Source organism: Harpegnathos saltator, unplaced genomic scaffold, assembly GCF_003227715.2.
Source record: "Harpegnathos saltator strain DR-91 unplaced genomic scaffold, Hsal_v8.6 scaffold236, whole genome shotgun sequence".
Lineage (NCBI taxonomy): Eukaryota > Metazoa > Arthropoda > Insecta > Hymenoptera > Formicidae > Harpegnathos > Harpegnathos saltator.
Genome location: NW_020230024.1, coordinates 425,691 through 449,457, shown reverse-complemented (window position 1 = coordinate 449,457; position 23,767 = coordinate 425,691). Strand labels below are relative to the sequence as shown.

Below are 23,767 nucleotides of genomic sequence, written 5' to 3'. Positions count from 1 at the left end.
AGACAAGTGAGACAATCGCGGCGTTCCTCGTCGGAATATAAATATCATATTTCGTCGAGGTCCCACATAAATTTCGCTCGGATGTAATTAGTTTTTTCATTCGACTGTACGTAACATCCGCCACGCGCAACGCGAGCGTTTCCTCGTGTCGATCGAAAGGAAAGGTTCACGAGGAGAGATCGTTGTCGATGCGAAGCATCTCGAGTATCCGCGCGAGGCAGGACGCAGAGACTGCCCGGCAGCTTGGAGGAATGTAAGCGTGACTTCCGGAAAAGATAATTAAACAAATTGGCGGCTAAAGAGATGTCGGAAGAGCGATTGCACCGCTCTACTACGTTCGCGCCCGTGCAGACCGCGTTGCTCTAACCGCACAGGACATCCTGGCGATACGAGGATCCTCTGGGGAACGCGCGACGTCAACGCGCCGCGCCGCGTGGAACACGACGCGTCGTTAGCCGGTGGCAGTCGAAAGCTCCTGCGGATGGCGCGATTCGAAGGCACAATCTCGCTGTGACAGTATCAGATCTCCCTACTCCGCGGTGCGCTGATTGGCGATTGAGGTTAATTAGAAAAACGGCCCTTGTCGGACTGCTGCGGCCAGGGCAGAGAGCGGGGGGGGGGGGGGCAGTATCGTGAAACGTCGATAAGATTATCAGCGTGTGTCACGGAATTGCCAGGCCAAGTGGCAGGCCAAATTGGACAGAAGATCGAATCTCCGGAGTCTGGCTTCCGGACAGGCTGCGGTCAAGCTTCCTCGCCAATGTTTGCCGACTGGAGCACGCTAGGAGGATACTCATGCTTTCGCACATCGCACGAGTCGAGTCGCGCAAAAACGCGCCGCGAGGGACGACTGAAATAACTTGATTACCGCGCGGCAAGATCCGACGCTCTCCACTAGGTCTCGGCGGTCACTTCACTCTCGAGCTCGATTTTCACGGAATAGTCTCTCATTCTCTTTCATCTACATCCGACATTGCGTCGATAGAATTGCAATTGAGAACGGAGCGAGCAACCCCGCCGCTCGTCAATTCTCCGGAGTACAATATAGCGTTTGTTGAAAACAGAAACGGATCTCTGACAGGAGTGCGTTTGAGTACGGCGGAAAATCGCTTCGCCGTGCTTCGTGTCTGCCGCGTTTTATTCATCAAAGTGCGAAAGTATCATCATTGTCATAGTGCTTGTTGTAGTGTATCGCGCACCGAGCACCTTCGCCCACCCTCGCCCAATCTCGTATTGTCTTGTCTCGTATTGTCAGTCGCGGCACACTTGACCTTGTCGTCCCGCGACGACATCTGTCATACTCCAATATACCGTGACGTGATTTCGGACCTCTCCCGTTGCCTTTTCTCTTTTTTTCTTTTTTTTCTTTTCCGTCGAACGGAATCACCTAACTCGCGATCATCATCGTTGCGCGTCCGATCGCGCGTCCGATGAGCGCTGTCAATCTATCGGCTCGTCACGCCTGGAGATGGCACGCCTGGACTTACCGTTCATCTTGCGATCGATCACAGGCCGGGACAGATCGAGAACGTTCATCGGTGACTCGCCTCGGATCCGGAATCCTGGATCTCCCAAGTGATTCTGGGCGAGACGAGGATGACTCCGATCACTCCCGACACATGTCTCGACACATATATCGATATCACCAGAGCGTCCTATCACGAGATCACGTTAACGTCACGATGACCGACGGGCGCAGTTCGTGAAGAACGCGAACTGTGTCGTTCGTCCTCATGATCCTCGAGCGAGCGAGCGAGCGAGCGATCGATCGATCGGCCGACCAAGTCGCTCGAAAACACGATCGTGGCGACTCGCTCTCCCAGGGTCTTGGGGGATGTATTATAGATGCGTGATCACGGGGGGTAGCTCGCGAGCCCTTCCAGACGGCTGACTCCAGGAAGAGACGGACAACGGGAAGAGCGCTGCTCCGTGTCAGCAGGCCCTTGGCGGACTAGAGGATCCAAAATCTGTTGAGAAGAGGATGGCACGACGCGAGGGTTCTCGCGGGATCCCAGGGACGATTCACGGGGTGTGGCGGGTCGCTTCTAGCGAAACCTCTGGTTGGCTCACGGGCGGAGCCACCCCTATCGCATTGGGGTCCCCACCAAGGCGGCTACAGCATCCCTCGGGAGAGAGAGCGAGAGGAACGTGGTGCTCTGGCGGTGGAGCGTAATGCGACTGTCTGAGAGAACGCAAGGAGGGAGGGGGGAGGCAATGGGGGAGGGGGTAGCGTAACGTGACGCTGATAACGAAGGAGATTTCGCGGTGACCGAATGTCAAAGTCGAGCGTAGGATTCCTTTTTTCGCAGACTCGACTGCTGAGGAAGAATCGATTTTGACAGAGACGCGCCGGGGAGCGCAAGGACGCAACAGTTCCCTGTGAATAGGAACGTGAATAATCGATCTGATGGCGTGTCGATCGACACACACACAGGTGTCCTCCTCGCGCATTCGCAAATGTGAGTAGATTTTATCGTACGCGCGAGCCTCCGCGAAACATACGTGTTACGCTATGTTCGTGGTTCGTTTTCATTTGTTCAAGCACGACTATGCGCTACATTGTCAAGTAATGTTGATAGAAGTCAAAATTTTTACGGATAAAATTAAAAAAATAAGTGCTCCTGGAAAAAAGAATATTTCTTGAGCTTTGTATATATATATACACATATATATATATATATATATATATATATGTATATAGAGAGAGAGAGAGAGAGAGAGAGAGTTTTTAATACGGAATAAAATTTGGAGAAATGTCCATCTCTCGAAAATACAAATTTTCCTCCCAAATGTTTTGAGGCTGAAGCTGAATTTGAGCGTGACAGACAACATTTATTCCAGTTTAGTCGGTGCAGTTTTGATCTGGTCCAGGTTCCAGGAAAAACTCCAGATCGGCGGTTGGCATTTTATTATTTTTCTACGTCGACGTTTTTACATCTTTCCATGCTAGTAGCTTCATACGCGGAAAGGGGCGTGTTGACGCCAAAACCTTCGACTTTATTGGTAGTCGGTGGTAAGACGTCAACGTACTGAGACATTTTTTATCGCAAAAAACCCCCGTCGAAAAGCGTCTCGACGAGGACGCAGAGCAGAAAAGACCCCACGCGGAGACAAGGTCAGCGGGACAAGTATCGAACCCCTTATTGGACAAGGGTGACCGCTTTTTTCCCTGCGAAAAGTCGCTGTCACGAGCCTCCCGACCAGTTCTCGATTTTTTCCAACCACACATCACAATTCGTCGTGATTTGTCCATCGGATCGACTTCAAAGTCGATCGAAGGAGTAGAATATCGGGAACGTCAATCTCGCGTACATTGTCGCGCCTTACTTTTTCGATGGAAAAACATCGCTTTCTGTGAATAACGCCAACGTCCAGCTTTTCACGAAAGTCGTTACGACCGAGAAACTGGCGAGGCCCCAGCTACTTCGATCACTCTCACATTCGTTCAAACTTTTTTCCAATTTTTTTTTACCGGAGAACTCGATCTCGCATAAAAATACCTCCGCGTTGCAACCATATCGCGTCGTCCATACGCACGATCCTTTCCTACCGATTTTTCTCTTCGCGTCCTCGTCTTCGAGAGAGAAAAAGAGAAACAGCAATGAATAATCGAGAGTTATTCGTTCACGTCGTTTCTCTCGTCGGTTCATTTCTGAGGCGATGATTTAAATCTCGCGCGCAAACGCCATAAAATCAGGACGACCGCGGCGGGAATATATGACGGGGCCGAAAGACGCCGAAACAAATCTTCATTTCTGGTAGCTGGCAAAAGGCGCTGGCGCGGGCGCGGTGAACGTAGGTTGTAACGACGATATGACTGTGTTTCGCAGCCGGGAAGACATGTGTCGCGTGCAGTTATATCATTCTTTATGGCCGACAACGCTGGGTACCCTTCGTTCATTCAGCGCCGACTTTGTCCTTCGCGCAATATTTGAGAGGGGCTTGATTTACACCGGCATAAAAATGTCTCCATCTCGGATGTTGATATCACCTATTGCGCGCACCTTCGCTCCGCCGAGCAATGCGCGCGGCAGGAAATCGTATCCTTTGAGACAAACCGAGAGTACGCGCTATACTGACCGGTTTCCTGCGGCGCGCAGGCCACGGCAGGAATTATTATATACCGCGATTATTACTTGCGCTTTCTACGTCTGCGCTTCTTATTAATGAACGAAAATGGAAAAGTGAAGATAGTAACGTTAGAAGAGTAACGATCGCGCGATAATGCGAAATTTGCACAACCCGAATTCGACACGACTCCCGAGATAAATAACAATAACGTAAGATGCAAATTTGAAATTGACTCGCTAATACAGCCGTTACGAGCGAGGTTAAATAATAAAATAAATATAATCAAATACTAAAATTCGTCAAATATACTGCATACGTTTACTCCCGCGATGCATTATTTCCCTATATTATATGTACATTATACACACACAAGCTTTGCAAATATTTATAATTAAAAGATTTATACAAATATTATCTGGCACACACTAGCGTTAGCGGAATAATTAGATATTTATTACTATCCGTTTAATATACGTAATGCCGTATCGTTTAACGCCGCACAATATCGCGATTATTACGTGAAGAGGAGCCTCGGCAACCGCAATCGTGGGATTTTTCCACCTCTCGTCATAGCGTGCTGTAGGATATTCCTCTTTTTATTATCATATTTGTATCCTTTGTATCGTCGTGATTTCCTCGCGAAGCATATTCTATGTGCTCAAATTCTCCGACAATTGACCCCGATCGATTCTCACGCGTGTGACGTCGCCAGCGAAGCTGGCCGTCGACGACGACTATGACGACGACGACGACGACGACGACGACGACGACGACGACGAAGGGGGCAATAAATAACGGGAATATCAAAGGGTTATCAGATCTAAGCAGACCTCCTACGTCTGGCGTAACTTCTGACACGTGGAGTGACGATGCTGTAATGTCGGCGGCAAAGTGTGCGCGTGTGGGGTGAGTTTGTGGGAGTAAAAGGGGAGGGATGAGGAGGAAGGTAGGCGCGAAGCTATTAAACTGACAGAAACACTTGCCACCCCCTCGTCGCTACCCCCGGTCTACTGCCCCCTCCTGCTTCGCCCGCCACTCACGACCCCCGACCATCCCTTACTCTCGGGAAGCCCTTCGTCCTTTACTGCAACACCGGAGTTATTAATATTTTTCGCAGCCCTCGAAAAATTGTCTCTCTCTCGCGCGCGCGCGCGCGCGCGCGCTACGACCGCGCCTGTGGAAGCAATTTTGCGGGCGTGTCGCCGACTGCTACTGTCAAAGGATGGAGCGACAGACAGAGATACGCTTGTCCCTTCGCCCAGCCGAGCTCGGATTGTGCGTTTTAATGAGAAATCGACGTCCGAGAATGAACGCGATTCCGCTTCTTTGTCTCGCTTTTCCACCTTTGACTATATACGTACGAAATTAAAAATTACCGTACACATATTCTTTATATATATTCGCGTTCACACATACATTGGCCACAAATTTAATATAATTATTTTTCAATGTCTTTCTCCCTCCCCCCCGCTCTCTCTCTCTCTCTCTCTCTCTCTTTCTCTCTCTTTGGATCTTTTATATAGAAAATAAATTGCTCGAATGAAAGAGATCAAGCTGAGGAAATTTCCGAGGTGTTTTCGTCACAGAGAATCTGTTTATGCACAAGCACCCAAGGTGTGATATCTCATTACGCGATCCCCCCCCCCGGGGCTCAATCAGAAATTTGTCGACACCCCGAGAGAGAACAGACTGCTCGGCGACGTCTCCGTCAACCGTTAACGGTCGCGCGGAGAGGACCTAGCTCGAGAGAGGAAAAACCGAGAGAAAGGGAGCGGCCGGTTCATTGAGGAAACAGAAGAAGAGAAAGAAGTCAATCCTCGAGGCGACTAAACAATCGTCTCGCGCTCGAGTGGTCTCTCTCGTAAAGTTCGCGTGGTCGACTCCTCGATCTACCCCGAAGCGATTGGCGCGTCTCCCCACAAAGACACCGAGCGGAGAGAATGAGAGAGAGAGAGAGAGAGAGAGAGAGAGAGAGAGAGAGAGAGAGAGAGCCGGAGGACCGGGCCAGACGCGCGCGCGATACCGCTGAAAAGGATCGAGATTCGAGAGAGACGTGCGTGTCCGTGAATGCCATTTGCCGCGTTCGCGAACAAGGAGCGAGCAGCGTGCGTACACAGCCGTAAGCTCATGTCCCGAGTGGCCGAAATAGCGACTGGCGAATCTACGAGTCGACGAGCCGCGTCAACGGTCGACCCGGGAGTCTATAATTTGTGTTCGAGTCGTGGTCCCTCTCTCTCTCTCTCTCTCTCTCTTTCTTCTTCTCATCACAGAGTTGTGCACGCACACGAGGCACGCACATCAGCCCTTGGAAGCGCTGGAAGCCTTCTAATGTGCCATTGAGAGCCACGTTATGTGGCATAAGTAGTCGAGAAGAAGGAAGAATGGGAAGCGGAGACAAGGAGAGCGAGCGTTGCCAGCACCGCCCTCCCGCCTGGAGGAACTTGAGACGCGATTGTTGTGCGCCGCGTGCACAGCGTGCACCAGGAGAGCATTGTCCCTCGTTAGAGGCCACCGGAAGTCACCGGAAGACGATGAACTAACGGAAGACCCTGGTGCCACGGGGCTCCTCCTGCGGGAGAGCAGCACGCCCTTCTCGCGAGTCTCGATAGACTCGGCAGCTTGTCGTCGACGAGAGACCCCCCTAGACTAGGGAGTGAGTGTCAGCCGACCTAACGACGAGGGTTTCCAGCAGTCGACTCACAAGGTCCGTTTGCGAACTGCGAGATCTTTCTTCCTCTCTCACAGGGGATATACATCCCCTGGTGGAGGTGGATCTCGAAGAGTGAGAAGAAGACATTTCGATGAAAAACCGAGACAGCGGGAGATCGATACGCGCGCTCGATCGATCGAGATTCCACGCTGCTTTGGAACGGGCGAGAGGCTAGCGCGGCGCGTAAATTGGGTTACGCGGCCAAGATCGGCGGAGAAGGAAAGATCCAGATGTGGGCGATAGAATTGCGGCACGCGAGCGACCGGAAGTCGGTGTGAAGTAGGGAAAATCCGGTGTACGTTGAGCCCTCTTTCGTCCGTGCAACGCCCTCGTTTCATCGCCGCTGTTAGCTCCGCGGCCCGTGTCTTATGTGCCTTCGAGTCACTCAAACCCACCCCCCAACCCCCAACCCCCAACCAACGAGGTTCGCTCGTTCGCTCTCGTGTGCTCTCGTGTTTCAATTTGCCCGTTCGACTCGCGCCCCGCATCGTTGTGCGACAGAACGCACGAATAAAAGTCGCAGATATCAGAAACAGCGAGACACGCGCGACGCGACGCGACGCGACGAACTTTGTCCCTCGTCGGGAAAGTCAAAACTAGCCGCGACACTTCGAGCTTCGGCTGAAAAATCAGCCTCATTAATTCCCTCGACGGTAGCCTCGTGTCCGCGGTAGCCCGACACAATGGTTTTATGTTAATACCACGCGCGTTTCTCCTCCGCACCGGAAACTGTAATATGCAAATCGCATTTTTTAATTATCACGCGCGCACTCGATCGTAGATAGAAAAGGGGAGCCCGAGGAATGAATCGTTAAGTCATCGGACAGTCTCTCTTTCTCTGTCTCTTTCTTTCCTTTTTCCTCCCTCTTTCCCCTCTCCATCCTTCTTTCCCCTCTCTCTCTCTCTCTCTCTCTCTCTCTCTCTCTCTCCCCCCCAATCTTTTTTATCCTCGTTCCTCGAGCTTTTCCAAGTCTCTCGGCGCGACAGAACAATCATCGCTCGCATTCGATATACTTAACGTTACAATAGAAACAGCCGCGATTAATGCTGCAAATTACACAGGACGCTTGGCACACATCTTTCCGCGGCGAACGAAAATTCGCTTATGAATTAATCCCGTGTGGCACGCGATTCGTCAGTTCGCAACTGCGCTGCGATTAATTCAAGCGGGTTTGTGCATCGAGTTTACACCGCACAAGCGGGGTGGCGGTGCACGTAGCGTGTGTCCAGGTCCAGGTAAGCGTCCACCGAAATGGGCGAGCTCGGATCGTTGAGAGAGAGAGAGAGAGAGAGAGAGAGGGAAGGGGGAAGGGGGAGAGGGGGACAGAGGGAGAGAGAAAGGGCGAAGTGGAGAGAGAAAGGGGCAACACGAGGAGGAAAAATCGACCGGTAATCAACAGCGATATACTCGCGTAATATCGGGTGCAACAAAGTACGAGCTTATTGGAAAGCGCGTAGCTCGCGCGCCGCGGCTGGAAGGCAGGACAGCGTGCAAATATTGATGCATTAACAATGCAGGCTAATTATGTTTTGGTTCGAGCGTGGCCTACCCGCGCACACCGCGCTGCGATGTCGTTGAAAGTGGTGGTGGTGGTGGTGGTGGTGGTGGTGGTGGAGGTGGTGGTGGAGGTGGTGGTGGTGGTGGTGGTGGTGGAGATGGTGGTGGAGGTGATGGTAGTGGTGGTGGTGGTGGTGGTGGTGGTGGTGGTGGTGGTGGTGGTGGTGGTGATGGTGGTGGTGGTGGTGGTGGTGGTGGTGGTGGTGGTGGTGATGGTGGTGGTGGTGGTAGTGGCGGAGGCGGTGGCGGCGGCGGCAACGGTGGCGGCGGCGGCGGCGGCGGCGGCAGTAGTGGTGGTCGTTATATAGTGATGTTGATAGTGGTAGTGGGCCTGTGAGTTGGTGGTTGTACTGACGATGGTAATGCTGCCGGTATACACCGAGCGGTGATGACGACGCTGAAGTAGCGGTGTGTGTGCGGAGTTTGCTGTGCCCACCGGCCAGGCCATTGCGCCATTGTGATCCGGGCTTCAGCACACAGCCCTCGGCTAGTTCACACAGGCGCAACTCGCCGTTAAATTAATTTTATCTCGTGTCCGTCATTAATTTTGAATCTCCCGGCGGCCCCCGCGTCGGGGTCCACCACCGCCGGCCGCGCTCGGCTGGCCACTCGTTCGTCCGTCCGTCCGTCCATCCGCCCGCCCGCCCGCCCGCCCGCCGTTCTTACGTCTCGTCTCCGCGCGCCGAGGCAGATTAAAAAGACGACGGCGCGAAATCGCGCAACCTCCTAGCGGCGGAGGAAAAGTTGGAAACGTTTTTAATCAAGCCGCCGGTATAAGGCGGCTCATAGTAATTAAGGTCGCGCCGCGCTTGGAAGATTTTTTTTCACCGAGGCGAGACTTCGTTACCCTTCAATTACCGGAACGTTACTTCGTTGCTTCGTCAGTTTCTCTTTTTATTTTCCTTTTCCTCCTTCTTTTTTTTTTTTTCTTTTTTCTTTGAGTATCGGAACCGGGCAAAAATGTATCCCTCGTCCAACTGTTCCGCGGTCATGTCGAGTGAATAACTTATGTCAACGATCAATATGCACCGCTCACGCGTATATCGTGGATAATAAAGGAAACAAATTTCGAATAAAAATATCCTGATCAATTATACGCTCGTAAATAAAATAAAATTGAGCGAGATTCGGCTGGACCTCGACGCGTTGCTAGACTCGCCGAGCGAATTACGTGAGAGAGTAACTCTCGGAGAGAGAGAGAGAGAGAGAGAGAGAGAGAGAGAGAGAGAGAGAGAGAGAGAGAGAGAGAGAGAGAGAGAGAGAGAGAGAGAGAGAGAGAGAGAGAGAGAGACACGTGCAACATCGTGAGAACACGGGAGAGGGAATGGGGGTTGTTGTCCGTGAGACAGCTGGGAGAGAAAGTCGAGAGGAACGATTAGATTCTAATTATGCCGTTCTCTATCTCTCCTTCGGGCTATTTAAACAAGGCACACGCTCCAGACGCGAATTCTCGACAGTCGACGCGCGCGCGTTTTCTCGCGCGCAGAGGAACAGATCGAAGGGTGAAACCCCTGCGGATATCGGTCCTTAGCCGGGGCAAACCGTGCAAGGGTAGAACTCGTCCGAGGAAGGAAGGGAAACAGATGTTTTTGAGCGCGAGCCAACGTCGTAATCTATGTTCCGCAACATCGTAATTAAAGAAAAATGGAAGTTTGTGCGCGCGCTGCTCCTCTTTTTCCTCGTTTTCATGCCTTCACCCTACTTTCGTCGATTTCACCGAAACTACGGGACATTCGGCCATTTGATACAATGCGGCCGATAAATGAATGACGCTTTTAATTAAACGCGACAACAACATATCGCGACAATGGGAAAGCGGCAAATGAATTGGGAACAGATTCTTCCAAACAGCCGAATGATGTGTGAAAAATCTATCGCGTATTAAGGGAACGAGTTGACCCGTAATCATTTAAATTACTAATGATAAATAAAAATCAATTGTTTTTGAAATTTTTGTCGATTTTTATCTCGTACGAGAGGATAACAATCGCGAGTCAATCACGAATACGGCAATTTGCGTGAACAAAGGTCTTATAAGAAAACATACATGAAAATGTCTCTTACTTTTGAGAAACCTTAATATAGAATTATCTCATACAATGAAGATTTATTTCATACAACTCATGTTGTTTAAAAAAAAAAATTGCTCACAATCTATCGTATCAAATCTTCTTCCAGCAATTGTTGCCTTGTAACAACGCGAAAAAGCTACATGTAAGAAATATATGTTTCTTATTTTTAGTTGTTTCAGCAAATATCAAAACCCATCAAAATCAATGAAAAGTACTTTCATGTTGACTTTCTGTTGTCGACAATTTAAAACCAAAAGAAAATTCATCTCTCCCATCTGTTTTTCCGATTATTTCCGATTATCCGCTTGTGAAATCTCTCTCTCTCTCTCTCTCTCTCTCTCTCTCTTCTCTGTCTTATTTTCTGCTCGAGGGAATACATCACCAGCGGGAGAAACGCGCCTCGAGCAATCCAATCTCGCGGGCCCCGGATATCGGCCGGAGTTAATCCTCGCGCGTATATGCGCGAAGGTCCTTGGCCGAATAAATCGTCGCGAAAAGAATCGAATCTGCGCGGCGGAATCTCACGCCCGGCTCGTAAACAAGGGGCCGACAATAGCATGCGCGCGCCCGCGCCCGCGCTGACCGCGTCCCACCGGAATTTCGTTCCGGCACTTACCACGCATCCCCGGGTCTGTGCGATGCCCGTCTCGCCGCGAGATAAAAGCGAATTCGAAAGTTTAAATCCTCCACTTGGTTCTCAACGCGTCTCCTGCGCGGGGACGCGCGAGGAAACGGCGGCGAGTTACGCGGCGGAAGGGCGGCGGCCTGGCCACTTTCTCGACCGGGTAGATACGATCTTGACCGTTTACACCCCGGTCTCCCTACGCGACGCCACGAAATGGAAATACGAGAAACGACGCGTGAGGGCTGTCGTTTAGCGGACGACGATCATCGAACGTGCCCGCCCCATTCGCCTCGAGCGAGAATGCTGGACGATTGTGTGTGTTCGTTCGTCTCAGAAGCGCGCTCTCAGAATCGTCGCGATCGATGTTCGATATCGGCCTCCTACGCGATCATTATTTATCTGCGAGCCGAAGCTCGATAAGTCTCCATTACAAAGCGATTATTTATCGAAACGGAGATTCGCACACGCTCGGATGTACTCGACACTCGCGATTTTACGAGTCGGTAAAGTCCGTGTAATTATCGCTACGAAATTGCGATTTGTGCAAAACAAAATTCTATCTGCCGTTGGCTCGCTTATCGTATCCCGTCGGAATGACATGCTGCAAGCGTAGAATAAACTTGTGTAATCAACAAGAAGAGACATCCCAATCTCACAAATTCTCTCACATCTCTCTATCGCCTGTTCCGTCGATGTGACGCAAGAATGGAAGAAAGAAGAAAAAAGAGAGAGGAGGGGAGAGAGAGAGAGAGAGAGAGAGAGAGAGAGACAGACAGACAGACAGAGAGAGAGAGAGAGAGAGAGAGAGAGAATTCGTCGGAAGACTTGCATTAAGCATCGCCAGCGAGATCATCGCTCACCAACAAACGGATTCGCAATCGCGGAGATAAGCGACCAGATATCTCCGGCAGACGTCGTTCCATCACATGCGAATAGACTGCCGCCGACTCTGTTCACAATACTCGGAAGAATAGCCCCGTGATTCTATTCAGAGAGAAGGGGGGGCGAGAGAGAGAGACAGAGAGAGAGAGAGAGAGAGAAAGAGAGAGAGAGAGAGAGAGAGAGAGAGAGAGAGGGAGAAGGAGAATATACGCGTCCGACCAGCAAACATCACGACTTCGGTCGGCGAAACGAAAAAAGGGGGTCGCGAGCGACAGGGGGAGGTGGAGAAGCCAGGGGGATGCCGGTACGACAGCCATCTGGGAATCGAATATCTCCGATCTAACGGCACCTTTCCGTCGAAATATCCGCAATTGTGGAAGAGTAATCGATGGACAGTGTGTGCCCCGCGAGGATGTTAGGGGGGGGGGGGACCGACTCGTCACCCTTTAAGACCTTCGAGGGCGCGATTGAAAGGCTGCCGGAGGTAGTAAGACGCCTCCTTTCATCCTCGGGACATTGCACTCGTCCGCTGAGCCACGGTTGCATCCTATGATTTTCGCCGGCGTAGCGAGCGGAAGAAGGGATGACGGCGTGGAGATTGAAAGGCGTGAAGTTGGTACGCCGAGGGGTTCGGAGGAACCCTGCGGTGACATCGGCGGGACTGTAATTGAAATTTCATAAAGATCGTCCCGCGCGCCAGCTAGGACGCGTCGTGAAACAACATTTCAATCGCGCGTCTTGAGGAACAAACGCCGCGACGTCGAATTACCCGCCGTCCTTTCGCCGGGAAAGAAGGACTGGGAAAATCAGGCAGAGCGTACTCTCTTCCGACTTCTCCGTCGAGATCTTCCTCGAGAGAAGGATCTTTCGCGAAATTCTCACAGAATTTCTCGACGCCGTCGACGTGATCAATCGATAAAAAAATTTTCTTCAATACTCTGTCCATTTGTTACAATACGCATTCGTTAAAACGCATTTAAACTGTTTCGGGGAGAAGAGCCTCGGAGTATTATACGTAATTCTCTGAAGCATCGAGACATCAAGTGCTGATTTTTGTCTCCCGGAATCCTCGAGGAGATCGTTACGTTTTGAGTGAGACGTTTATACGCGGCGTGATCTAACGAGTCGAAGACTAATCGGCGGGCGACGATCGGCGGGACTACCTGCGAACACAAGAGAGCGGAATCAAGCGGCGCTTGAAAAAAAGAAAAAAAAAAAAGAAAAGGAAAAAGAAGCAGCGGACGACGCGCGTCGAGAGCGGGGTCGTCGAGAGGTCGATTCACCACCCTTTTCTCAATTTCAGCAACCGTGCAAAAAATAGAGGAAGCGCCGTAAAATGGCTTCCGGGTGGCTTCCAAAGTGCCTCCTCTTATTTTCCCGGCTCAAAGGTTCGCGCGCGTCGTTCCCCGGAGACATTGTTTGCGGTTAACCCATCGTACTGCTCGAGAATTCTCGATTGCAGCTCTCGAGGAGAATCAATCCGAGGCGTGAGAAATCGCGACACGGCGCTCTCGAAGTCTCTCGCAGCCAATAAGGCGCGAATCTATATTTCACTCGAGACTGTCTGTGGCGCAAGAGGGGTGCGCGCAACCGACTCTTCCTATGCCCCTTTGTTCTAATCCGATTTTGATAGTCGCGGCACTCGACGTCCTCCGCGAGAGAAAGGAACAATAAAGACCATAAATAACTGATGAGAATCCAAGTGCCGAGGATAAAAAATTAGAAAATCGCCCTCGAAGCGAGCGTACGCGCGAGGGCGGTGGAAGATTCAATTTCATCGTCGTTCCGAAGCGAACGTTCGTCAAGTGCTGTGGAATCGCCCGCTGTGGAACTCGAGACGAAACGGTCTCCTCTCGCCGTCCTCCCACCGAAATGTATATATATATATATATATATATTTCCGAATTAAAACAAAATGAAAAGAAAAAAGAGAAAAAAGCGTACATACACATTTGCCCGTCGAGACGAAAAAGGAAATGTGTTTCGAAAACGAATTACAAATTACGATGGACACAACGCGCGTTGCCGACAATGCGTCCCGGTAACGCGCGTTACTTCAATCGCAGCTTTTCATTGTTTTTCGAAAATTTCGTCGCCGCGTCACGCGATCGACGTCGATCTGGAAAAATATGAAATATCAAAGGATCTCGAAATATCCGTTAAAGCCTGCGGTGCGCGATTCGACGGTGTCCTATCGAAATTCAAGTTCGATCGCAAATTTGAATTCAGCCCGGCGGCTGCTGACCGTTGAAACGGGAGCGCGTGCATCAGACATCAAACGCCTGGCGCGGCCCTTTGATCAAGCTCTGTCATTCTGACGACTCCTGTCGCGCGTTACGAGCGAGACTCGCGATCGCCGCGCTAAATGGCAGCGGCGCTAAAAAACTGATTATCGTGTGCCCATCGATAATGGCGGGGCGACACATCGCGCGCGCCGTGGCCGCGCGCTCGACCGCCGACATCCACGTCCGGCATCCCCACGTCCCGCTCGCACACGGACACACGGGGGTTCTTCGAAAAAACATTTTCGTTCTTTGCAAAATCAATCTCGATATAACAGACGTGTGCCGCGCCACGCGACGCGACGCGACGCGACGCGTTGAACGCGCGAGGAACGTACTTATTTTCGTTGTTTTCGCCCAAACGCACCTCGCAACTGACACGTTTTACTCCGTACTCTTTGTTTTGTAATGCTCGAAATGAATTTACAGCTACGACAAGAGCGGTCGCTAAACATTTGAGGGGAAATACGCGAAAATTCGCCTAGTGCTTGTTTTCTCTGCAGCGCGCGCAGACATTCGAGCTGTGACGAACGTTTTGAAGGCTGCTCGCCCGGGCTCGCTGAAGATAACAGGGCGCGTGGAATATTAATATTTCGTCGAGACGCCAGAATGATTTTCGTCCCTTGACGAACGGCGAACTTCTCCACCTTTCGATCTTTTGAGCGATTCGGACGAACTAAGGTTTTCTCTCCTTCCGATCTTTGTAATCGATACGCAATTAAACTACAAACGAATGACACAGATAACATCCATAGTACGATGATCACTTTATTCGTGATAAGTGAAATGACCGAGTCCGCGCATTTCGGTATCAAGCTATGTCATCGCCACTTCGATATTTGATCGAGGAGAGATTTCCGATTAAAGGACCGAAGATGGCAGTGACGTCTCGACGTGGAGGATTAATCGTTTCTAGCCATGACCGTGGCGATATATAATATATCTGTGTGTGTGTGTGTGTGTGTGTGTATATATGAAATACTCCGTGGACGTGTACCTGGATATAACGATACCAATGTCCGATACCCACCGCTCGGCAAAATGGCTTACATAGCGAAGCACTCAGAGAGGGTTTCCCGGTTTTGCACGCTGCCGACGTAAGACAACACGATATAAAGAAGCCTGGATGGCAGCTTCTTGCCGCGGTATCGCCGTTACAGCAATCTACGAGCGTACACGGCCGGTCGGGATCGTAATGGATGTTTTGCGCTAACACACTCGCGACATCGTGACCGAAAATAAAGCGTCGGGGTAAAAAGAAAGAGAACAACTATAAACTTGACAGCCAGCTTTATATCGTTCGCATTATTAAATTTATAATTAGAATTATATTCAAAAAACTATATATATATATATATATATATATATTAGCTACGCTCTCTCTATTCTTCGGCCGTAGAGTGATTTATCGAGCCTGCGACGTCGGGAGATGCAAACGCGCGCAGGTGAAATTGAAAATTTATCCGACGAGATGTATTTTTTGCTCGATTATGTAAGAAGCGAACAGGTGAAACGTTCATCAGAGGACATCGTCTCGACGGACATTGTCTCGGAGAGAATCGGCATAGTGGTCTCTCTCGGATCGGAGTATATCGCGAGAGCCCAAGTGCTCGGCGCGCGAATTCGAAAATCGAGCTACGTCGTGCTAAAATATCCCTCGACTCTCGTCCTAATGGGGCTCCGTCTCTGAGGGCACTTGAGGGCGTGTAATTGCTAGAATCCACGACCCTGCTACTACACCGCATTTACGCGTTATGCGGGGTGCGTGTTAGGCACGAATCGACCACCTACTGGGTGTCCCGTACATTTCGAACCGCAGCTTGCTGCCAACTTCGTCAAATCGTAAATTACTTCGACATCGCGAAATTGGCGGCCGGTCAATCGGCACGACAAAGAGAGTCACGGCCAAGTCAACGTTTCACGACGTTATTAACATCTGCTAATCTCCCTTTCTCTTCCACGTGTGTACGGATAAGTAAAAAAATAAAATATTGTACCGCGCACGCGCTCTGCCACAAGTCGTGTATTCCACGGCACAGATTATTAACCAGCGATTATTAACGATACAAAATTACGCGATCGATAAACAATTTAACAGGTCGAAAGAGCTCGCCGATCGGAAACAAACGCGTCCTCGAACGGACTCACGGAAGGCAACAAAGGATCAAAGATCGAGAGCCTAAACGGTGTTATCGACGACCCCTTGCACAGGAGGAGGGTGGGAGGTGGCACTCGTTGCGAAGGGAGGATCGTGGCGGGGGCTAAACGACGAGCCACTAGAAAACAATCCCTCGGTCGCATTTGCGGATGCTCTTTTCTTTCTTTCCCGCAGCTCTCTCGTTTCTCTTTCTCACGCACGCACGCGCGCGCGCGTCTACCTCTTTCGGTCCGACAGATGGTACGGCCGCGTTTTTGTTTCAAGGCTCGCGCCAACAATCGTCGCATTACCGAGACAAAACGGCTCGACGATCGGTTCTTTGAAGAGAGAGAGAGAGAGAGAGAGAGAGAGAGACAGAGAGAGAGAGAGAGAGAGAGAGAGAGAGAGAGAGAGAGAAGAGAGGAACGATGGTTGGAAGTAGAGGTCGGCCGCGACGTAAGGGTATAGGAACGGGGGATCCATCGCGGTTCAGGAAGTCCCCGCGCGATCGGCCACATCATTTCGTGTTGGCAGCACGTACCACATGTCCAAACAGAAAGAAAGAGAATCGCTATCGAGCAGAGACAATGATACGATTGGCCTGGCACACGCGACCCATATGAATAATGATTACAATCGTACAGTCGTATTGCGCGTAGGTACGACTGTGTGCGCGCGCGCGATCCTTGTCGCAAGTACACGGTCGAGTGTGCGTACGCAAAATTCACTCGAGGGGCGGGTGTAATGGTCGCGAATTGTTGCGCGAAAGCGGGAGCATCTGCCGCTAGTTAGCCGTCTAACTAAACGTTAACGGCGCTACCGTCCAGTTCGCATCCGTCGTAGAAAAAAAAAATATTCGCTCGGAAAAAATATTCGATCGAAATCTTCATTCGCCTCGGCTATGACAGACACGGAAGAGCAACGTTGACAATGAGAGGTGGGCGACAATATCGTAGACAGCTGTACGCGACGAAAACTAACGGCGTGCGTAGGTGCGCTAAAACGCAAGAGACTTTAACGCAACGCACGCAAATTAAAACCCGCACAGCCGACAGAAATTACATTGTTATGCTAATTAGATATACGAGTCGCGAGACGCGCCTCCGACCGGAGACAACAGATGTGTTTCGCTAATTAACACGTCGCTGCTCGCGCCAGCGAGTAAGCTGAAAAGTGCATTAACGATGCACGTGACGCGTGAGAGACGCCGGAACATCGCGGCGGTGACATTGAGGGCGGAGGGATTTCTACTTTGTCGCGCATCGAACACACGCGCCGCGGGCCCTTCACCGCCAGGGAATCCGAGTGGCGGCGAATGTGTTACGTCACGAATGCGAGCGCAGATCGGCACAGGTCAGAGGCTCACGGAATCTCCCCTCTAATGGATTTCACTCATTTTTCTCCCCCGCCCGGCGCCTCCCCCATCGGCCCGACGCCGCCGCCGCGATCAACCCCTAAAGCGCGTCTCTCGGTGATCCTTAGAGGCAGGCCTCGCCTCGCGTAAGAACTCGTTTATTCATCGCGTCTTTTTATCGCGACGGCATGTGATGCAATAAGATGCGCATCGCGTTTGTTGACTTTCCCGATCGAAAATTGCGACTTATCATGTTGAGCTTCCGCTGTCTTTCGGAACAGCTTCCGATTTTTAATTGTAAATTGCGGATAGAGATGCCTGCTGTGGTGTTATCGCGTTATTACGACAATCCGATAACGAGCGACCGTGACAATGATGACGGTGTCAAAGTGTTCGAGTAAGTATAACGTAACTTCGTCGTATAAATAATTTTTGTTAGGGACATTCGTTAAGATGTTGCTTCAAACCAAATATTAGCCGTACTTTAATTGGTGTATTGAATTGCCTAATCTCGCAAAGTTCCGAAAAAAAGAAGTACTGAAAAAAGTGTCTATCGTGAAAATTAAAATAATTTCTACATGTACGTATTAAAATGATAAAAACGTCAATAACGATAGAATTCACGTACCGTATCACGTGGATAGATACAACGCGATTCGAGCAGCGTGATTATTTTACACGTGATTAAATAGTGAGTTTCAAAAGCTCACTGTTGGACTGTGCGCATTTAATTCGCCGAGAATTTCGCGACTAGTCTTTAATTACGCAGAAGTGCCGCTCTCGGTTATCCGATCCGATCTAACACTTCCTGATTTGGACCTTTTTCTTCTAATCTTATCGTTCGTCGTTATACAGTTGTGTGTGATCCTATCAGTGGTATCGAGAACTGTCTTGTAACCGAGACTTGTATGGAGCCATAAGACCCGTTGAATAACACAGGTGATTGACGTCGAATCTACAAACAACACGTCGCTGTTTCATTCGACGTCTTTACGTTTTTACACGCTACATTTTATGTCTCGAAGTTTGGACGCGTGACTTTCTCCCCGCGCAGAGAACGAATAATGTAGATCATCAACGCGCGAATTTGAGGCAGAAGAAATCGTAACTCTTTGATGATTATTGAACATTGCTCTCCGCTTTCGCTATCGAGAACATTCGCGTCTCTTTTCTTTTTCCTCGTCGAGACGCGGAACGGAAGCGTACGAATTACGTTACGTCGCTCGAGATTGCGTGCCGGGAGTTGTTCTTCCTGGCAAGGACGACTCGCGCCAGCGTCGACAGCGGAAGAAGAAAAGGAAGAAGAAGGAGAGTGGAAAAAGTCCGAGGGCGGCAGACGCAGAGAGAAAGCGCGCGAGAGGGTGAGAGTCGATAAGGCAAATGGGCACTTCGTAAAGTTCGCCGAACAAGAAACGACACGAATTACAGCCCGTGTTCCTCCGTGTCGTTCCTTCCTCTCGCTCTCTTCGTCTTATTATTCTGCGGCCTGCCGGCATAGAAATCGCGTAGAAGCGCGAGAGGAAGCACCGATGCGATTTCCTCGTTATCGAGCTTGCGAATCGTCGCGAATCGTTGCGGGTCTTGATTACGTCTGGGCACAACTTTCGATCATTACGTATTCCCAATCCGCAATATATCCGGCAATTTTACGCAACCCAGCAAAGCACATGTTTACGAGACCGAATTAAATTCATCTTCGGGGAAAGTATAAGGAAATAAATTCGGATGTTAATGCCGCGACGCGAGAATATCTTCGTTCGCTTTAAGTTCGCGAAGCGAACTTAAAAGATACAAACAGGCGTGCATTATTAAAAATGCTAAATAATAAAATCAAGTAATAAAGTTTATATATTACAGGCCTAGCGTAAAACGCGGCCTCACAGACTCATACCTGCGTGCATGTTGGAGTCCATTTTTCAGTCGAAAAAATTCACGCCGCGGATTACTCAGTTATTTCTGACATCGATCGGTCTTCTTCGCATATCACTCTGCGAAATTACGAGAAAACTGCAATATAACGTTCACCACTTTTATTTATTTATTTTTTTTACGTGAGACTCACCCACCCACCAGCACAATTCAGAAAAATGTGATGACAGTATGACGCCCGAATGTTTACTGAATCGGCCGAAACTTCCGATGGTAATCAAATCTGCCGACAACACTTTCGCGATATCTCTATCTATTTGACTACTCTTCACCATTATCATTCACCGGTTGATTCATGATCCTCCGAAAAGTGTCTATATGTATGTAAGCGACATATAAACGTATATATATATATATATATAACATCGTCTGATAACGTTGCGAGACATGTGCATCATAAAACGTACTGATAAAAATCATTTCGCTAACATCACGGAATTTACATTGCGAATTACGGCATCATTTTATTAATACATAAGGCGATACGTGTATAATGCGCAAACGATAAACTGCATGATTTTTTTTTCTCATGTTCCAAACTTGAGACTCGAGTCTCATTGTCGCAACGCGATAGCCGCTATAAAATCTCCCGGGGAAGAATCTGGGTTCTAAAGATAAATCGTGTATCGCGGCAGCGTGGCTGCTAACCGCAACTCGCCATGACAGAGAGGAACGCACGGTAATGGCAGCTAATGAGCGAGATATGATATAGCGAAGCTAGTGACAGCACGTGGCGCATATGTTGCGCGTGTTTTGTTTCGCTTCGTTTCGCGCGCCGACTTAAAAAGTGCGGTCCGACTTAAAAATATGTTCTTCGCGATTGATCGTCGACGAAGATCGACAATGCCGCTCAAATGGGACGAGTCGGTCTTGCACGTCATTCGATAAGCCGGATCTGCATGCGGGCTGACGTAACGAAAATGAAGATTACGTCAAGCAACACCCGACGATCAATGTCCAATACTCAAGTACTGGACGCTCAGATATGTCTCGCGCGTGTAAAACAATGAAGAAGCCGACCTTGCATCTCATCTTGTCAATCTGCAATATCGTTTGCATTACGGCTGATATCGAGCGAATTGTATCTCGACATAAAAACGTCGCGTGAAATTTCCTACGTTTATAGCGAATAACTTGCGAATAAATTAAACGCGAAGCAGGAGAAGTATAAAACTCGCAACATTAATAGCATTTCATGTATAATTATTATATTAAAGAGTATACGCGCGCGCGCGCGTTTAAAAGAGCGTTCAGAATTGTTCCTTCTCCCTTCCCCTCTCCATCCTTTCCTGGGCGTGGAATTTCGCACGGCGGTCGTTACATTCGCTTTATTGTTTCGTACCGTGGCGCAGAGCGTTTCATCGCGTAAAAATCCCCGAGAGCAATCTCTTCTCGCTCTTCTCGCCTCTCTCATCGACGTCGCAAGCGGCGGGCCTTCTCTTGGCCCGCTACTTCCAACTTGGACTCTGGAAGGCTTCTCATGTGGCGTCTATCACACAGAGGCGCCTTTAATCTCCGGACCACCTGTACAGCGTGAGATCGTCCTTATCGTGATGCGCCTAAACGTGTCACGTGAGGCTTCGGCAGCCTAAACAAGTCGCGAGATAAAAAGCAAGCCGCTCCAAGAAACCTTTGGAGCACGCACTCGTGGCCCTTGTTTACACTGCGAAAGATAGAAGCGGAAGAGGGCACAGCCGCGCGATGACATCTGCGGGCTGCTCCGGGCGGCCATCGCCCGCGTCGGCGATTATTTAACTAATGATGACACGCATTGTCCGACGTTATCGCGCGAGGGGCTTCGGTCAGTGAAACCGTCGATGTCAGCCGATCCTCTGGTCGATCGTTCGAGAAACAAGGGAGCGAGATTTCGCGATAATATTTTTCCACAGAGGTCAATTCCGTGGAGGGGGGGGGGAGAGGGGGGTGCCGCGCCGCGACCGAGAATCGTGATAATGCGTGCGCGGTTGCAGGTGCACGGGCGCGTTAATAAATGTCCGCAATCCGTTTGGATCCGGACGTCGGATCGCTAGCGCAGGTGTGGTAGCGCGGGCAAAATTTGTTTTGGTCGAAGCGACATTGGTTCGATGTACGTCTATACGACCGGGACGTGCGCGCGAGTAAGTAAAATTGCGAGAGCGAATGCGACGCGCGCGGATAGCATCGGCGCGTGTGAGCATCGATTTAAAAATATCTCGGCCGATATATTCTTATCCCGATAATATCTCGGCACTCGATCGACAAGGTCGACACGGTGGATTTCTAAGAATGCACTTTAATCGGCGCGGAGCAATTGTTGCCGGCAAGTACCGAGCGGGCGCGCCTCTGTATCGTTAATGAGATTTAATGTATTGTTGATGCGCGCTATGTGTGATGCCACGAATTAAAATACGTAAAGATTCTTCAATCACACCTTCGTCGCGAATCAATCACAAGGATTGATCATCGCAAGTAGAATCAAGCAATATGTTACGTAATGAAAATTTCGGCCGATTTCTGGAAACGGGTTATTCTTTCCCCGGGAAGAAATATCGACGCTCTCTGACAGTGAGAGAGAGAGAGAGAGAGAGAGAGAGAGAGAGAGAGGGGAAGAGAGAGAGAGAGAGAGAGGGAGAGAGAGAGAGAGAGACAGACTTCCTCCTTCCTGCAGATAGGAAAAGTTCAAGCGCCAGTACTGTGGGAAGATATACGACAAGGGCGACTGTCCATTTATCTCGACACTATTCATCACAATCTTACATCACTATCTGTCACGTTTCGTTATCGAAGATTGCCGATAACGCGTACGCGCGTCGTCACTTGTGCACATGCGATTTATATCGGTAGAACATTCATAATAATTATAGAAAGAATAAATTGTCTTTTCCGCGAGCATCGAGCTCGAAACAATTCGTTCATTCTTCATCGACATTTCAGCTGAATGATTTGAAGGGCATCTTAAATATCTAATTATATTCGTCAATTAGAGAGAGAGAGAGAGAGAGAGAGAGAGAGAGAGAGAGAGAGAGAGAGAGAGCCGAAGCTACACTTGCGCTGCATGACTTCAGGCACTTACAGAAAATACACATGGCTAAATGCGGCAAGTGATCCCGAAGAGGCGACTGTTTCACGCCAAGCGGGCGTGAAATGAAGCCTCGAATTGGAGAGGCGAGCTCGCCTCTTTGCTGACGCAGCAGTAGCCCGGGAACCAATGAATGTCCATGCGCTTTATGGAGCAACCTGAGAAGGTAGAAACCACAGCCGTGGTCCACGTGAACATCCACCAAAGGGTTCCAAATAATTATTGCTCGAAACATTCTCGACGGGGAGATGCACCCTGACGAAGGGTACCGCCAGCCCGACGGTTCTGATAAGTCAGTGAAATATTTTGTAAAGGGAGAGACAGGCTCTCCTTTCCCCAACTCGCTCGTATATCATATCCCTAAGTCAATAAAGTCGTCATATAAAATGCTCGTTTGTAGAAGCGCTCCGTAACGATCGGCGCGATTGAATTTTCTCTCGGGGGAAAAAGAAGAACAAACGAGTAGAACAGATTGCAGAAAATACGCCTCGAAGACGATCTCTTAACACCGATAATGTTCCATCATTTTTCTTCTTTCTACATGAATATATTTTACTTTTGTTACACGTGGGTGTGTGTGTGTGTGTGCGCGCTTCAAGTACGTGTCGAAGTGTGCAAGTGGGGAATACTCATTTATGCGTTCGACTAACTCTTACAAAATTCATCATTCGCCAGCGAGGAATGCAAAATCTGGGTGGCACGCGGCATAGCCGAGTATCTCTGCTGCGAGCTCGGACGAGCCTCTTCGAGTTCCAAAGTGTTTGATCGATGGATCCTCAGGCCTTGGACCGGAAATTATGCGTCAGCCTATCGTCCGCGCCGGAAGTGACGGCACGGCGCCACACCGATCACGCCACTATCTGTCGTTTCGTTGATTGCATTCTTTTCCGTACATCGAAAAAAAAAAAAGAAACTTTCGGCGTGTTTGTCCTTACTGCCGTGGGAGATGCGCGAACAATTTCTGTATTATGCGAGGCAAAGTGTAATTTTGCGAGAGTTGCGATCCGCTCGAAATTGACTAACGTTAAATTAACACCTCAACATCGAGAATCAAAACACGATAATTATACTACAATTCATAGTTAGACC

The 23,767-nt window shown here is 49.7% G+C and overlaps 1 protein-coding gene across 3 annotated transcripts in view; it reads right to left on the bottom strand.

Moving 5' to 3' along the window:
* Window positions 1-23,767, bottom strand: part of LOC105181576 (PR domain zinc finger protein 16) — a 79,757-nt gene that overhangs the window by 36,693 nt on the left and 19,297 nt on the right. For 2 of the 3 annotated variants that reach the window (XM_011138441.3, XM_025298727.1), the window contains exon 1: window positions 1,488-2,072. The exons of the other annotated variant lie outside the window; for it this stretch is intronic. In XM_011138441.3, coding sequence (XP_011136743.2) covers window positions 1,488-1,536 — 49 coding nt within the window. In that variant the 5' untranslated portion in view covers window positions 1,537-2,072. Of the gene's footprint in view, window positions 1-1,487; window positions 2,073-23,767 lie in introns of those variants that run through there. 3 annotated transcript variants of the gene reach the window in all.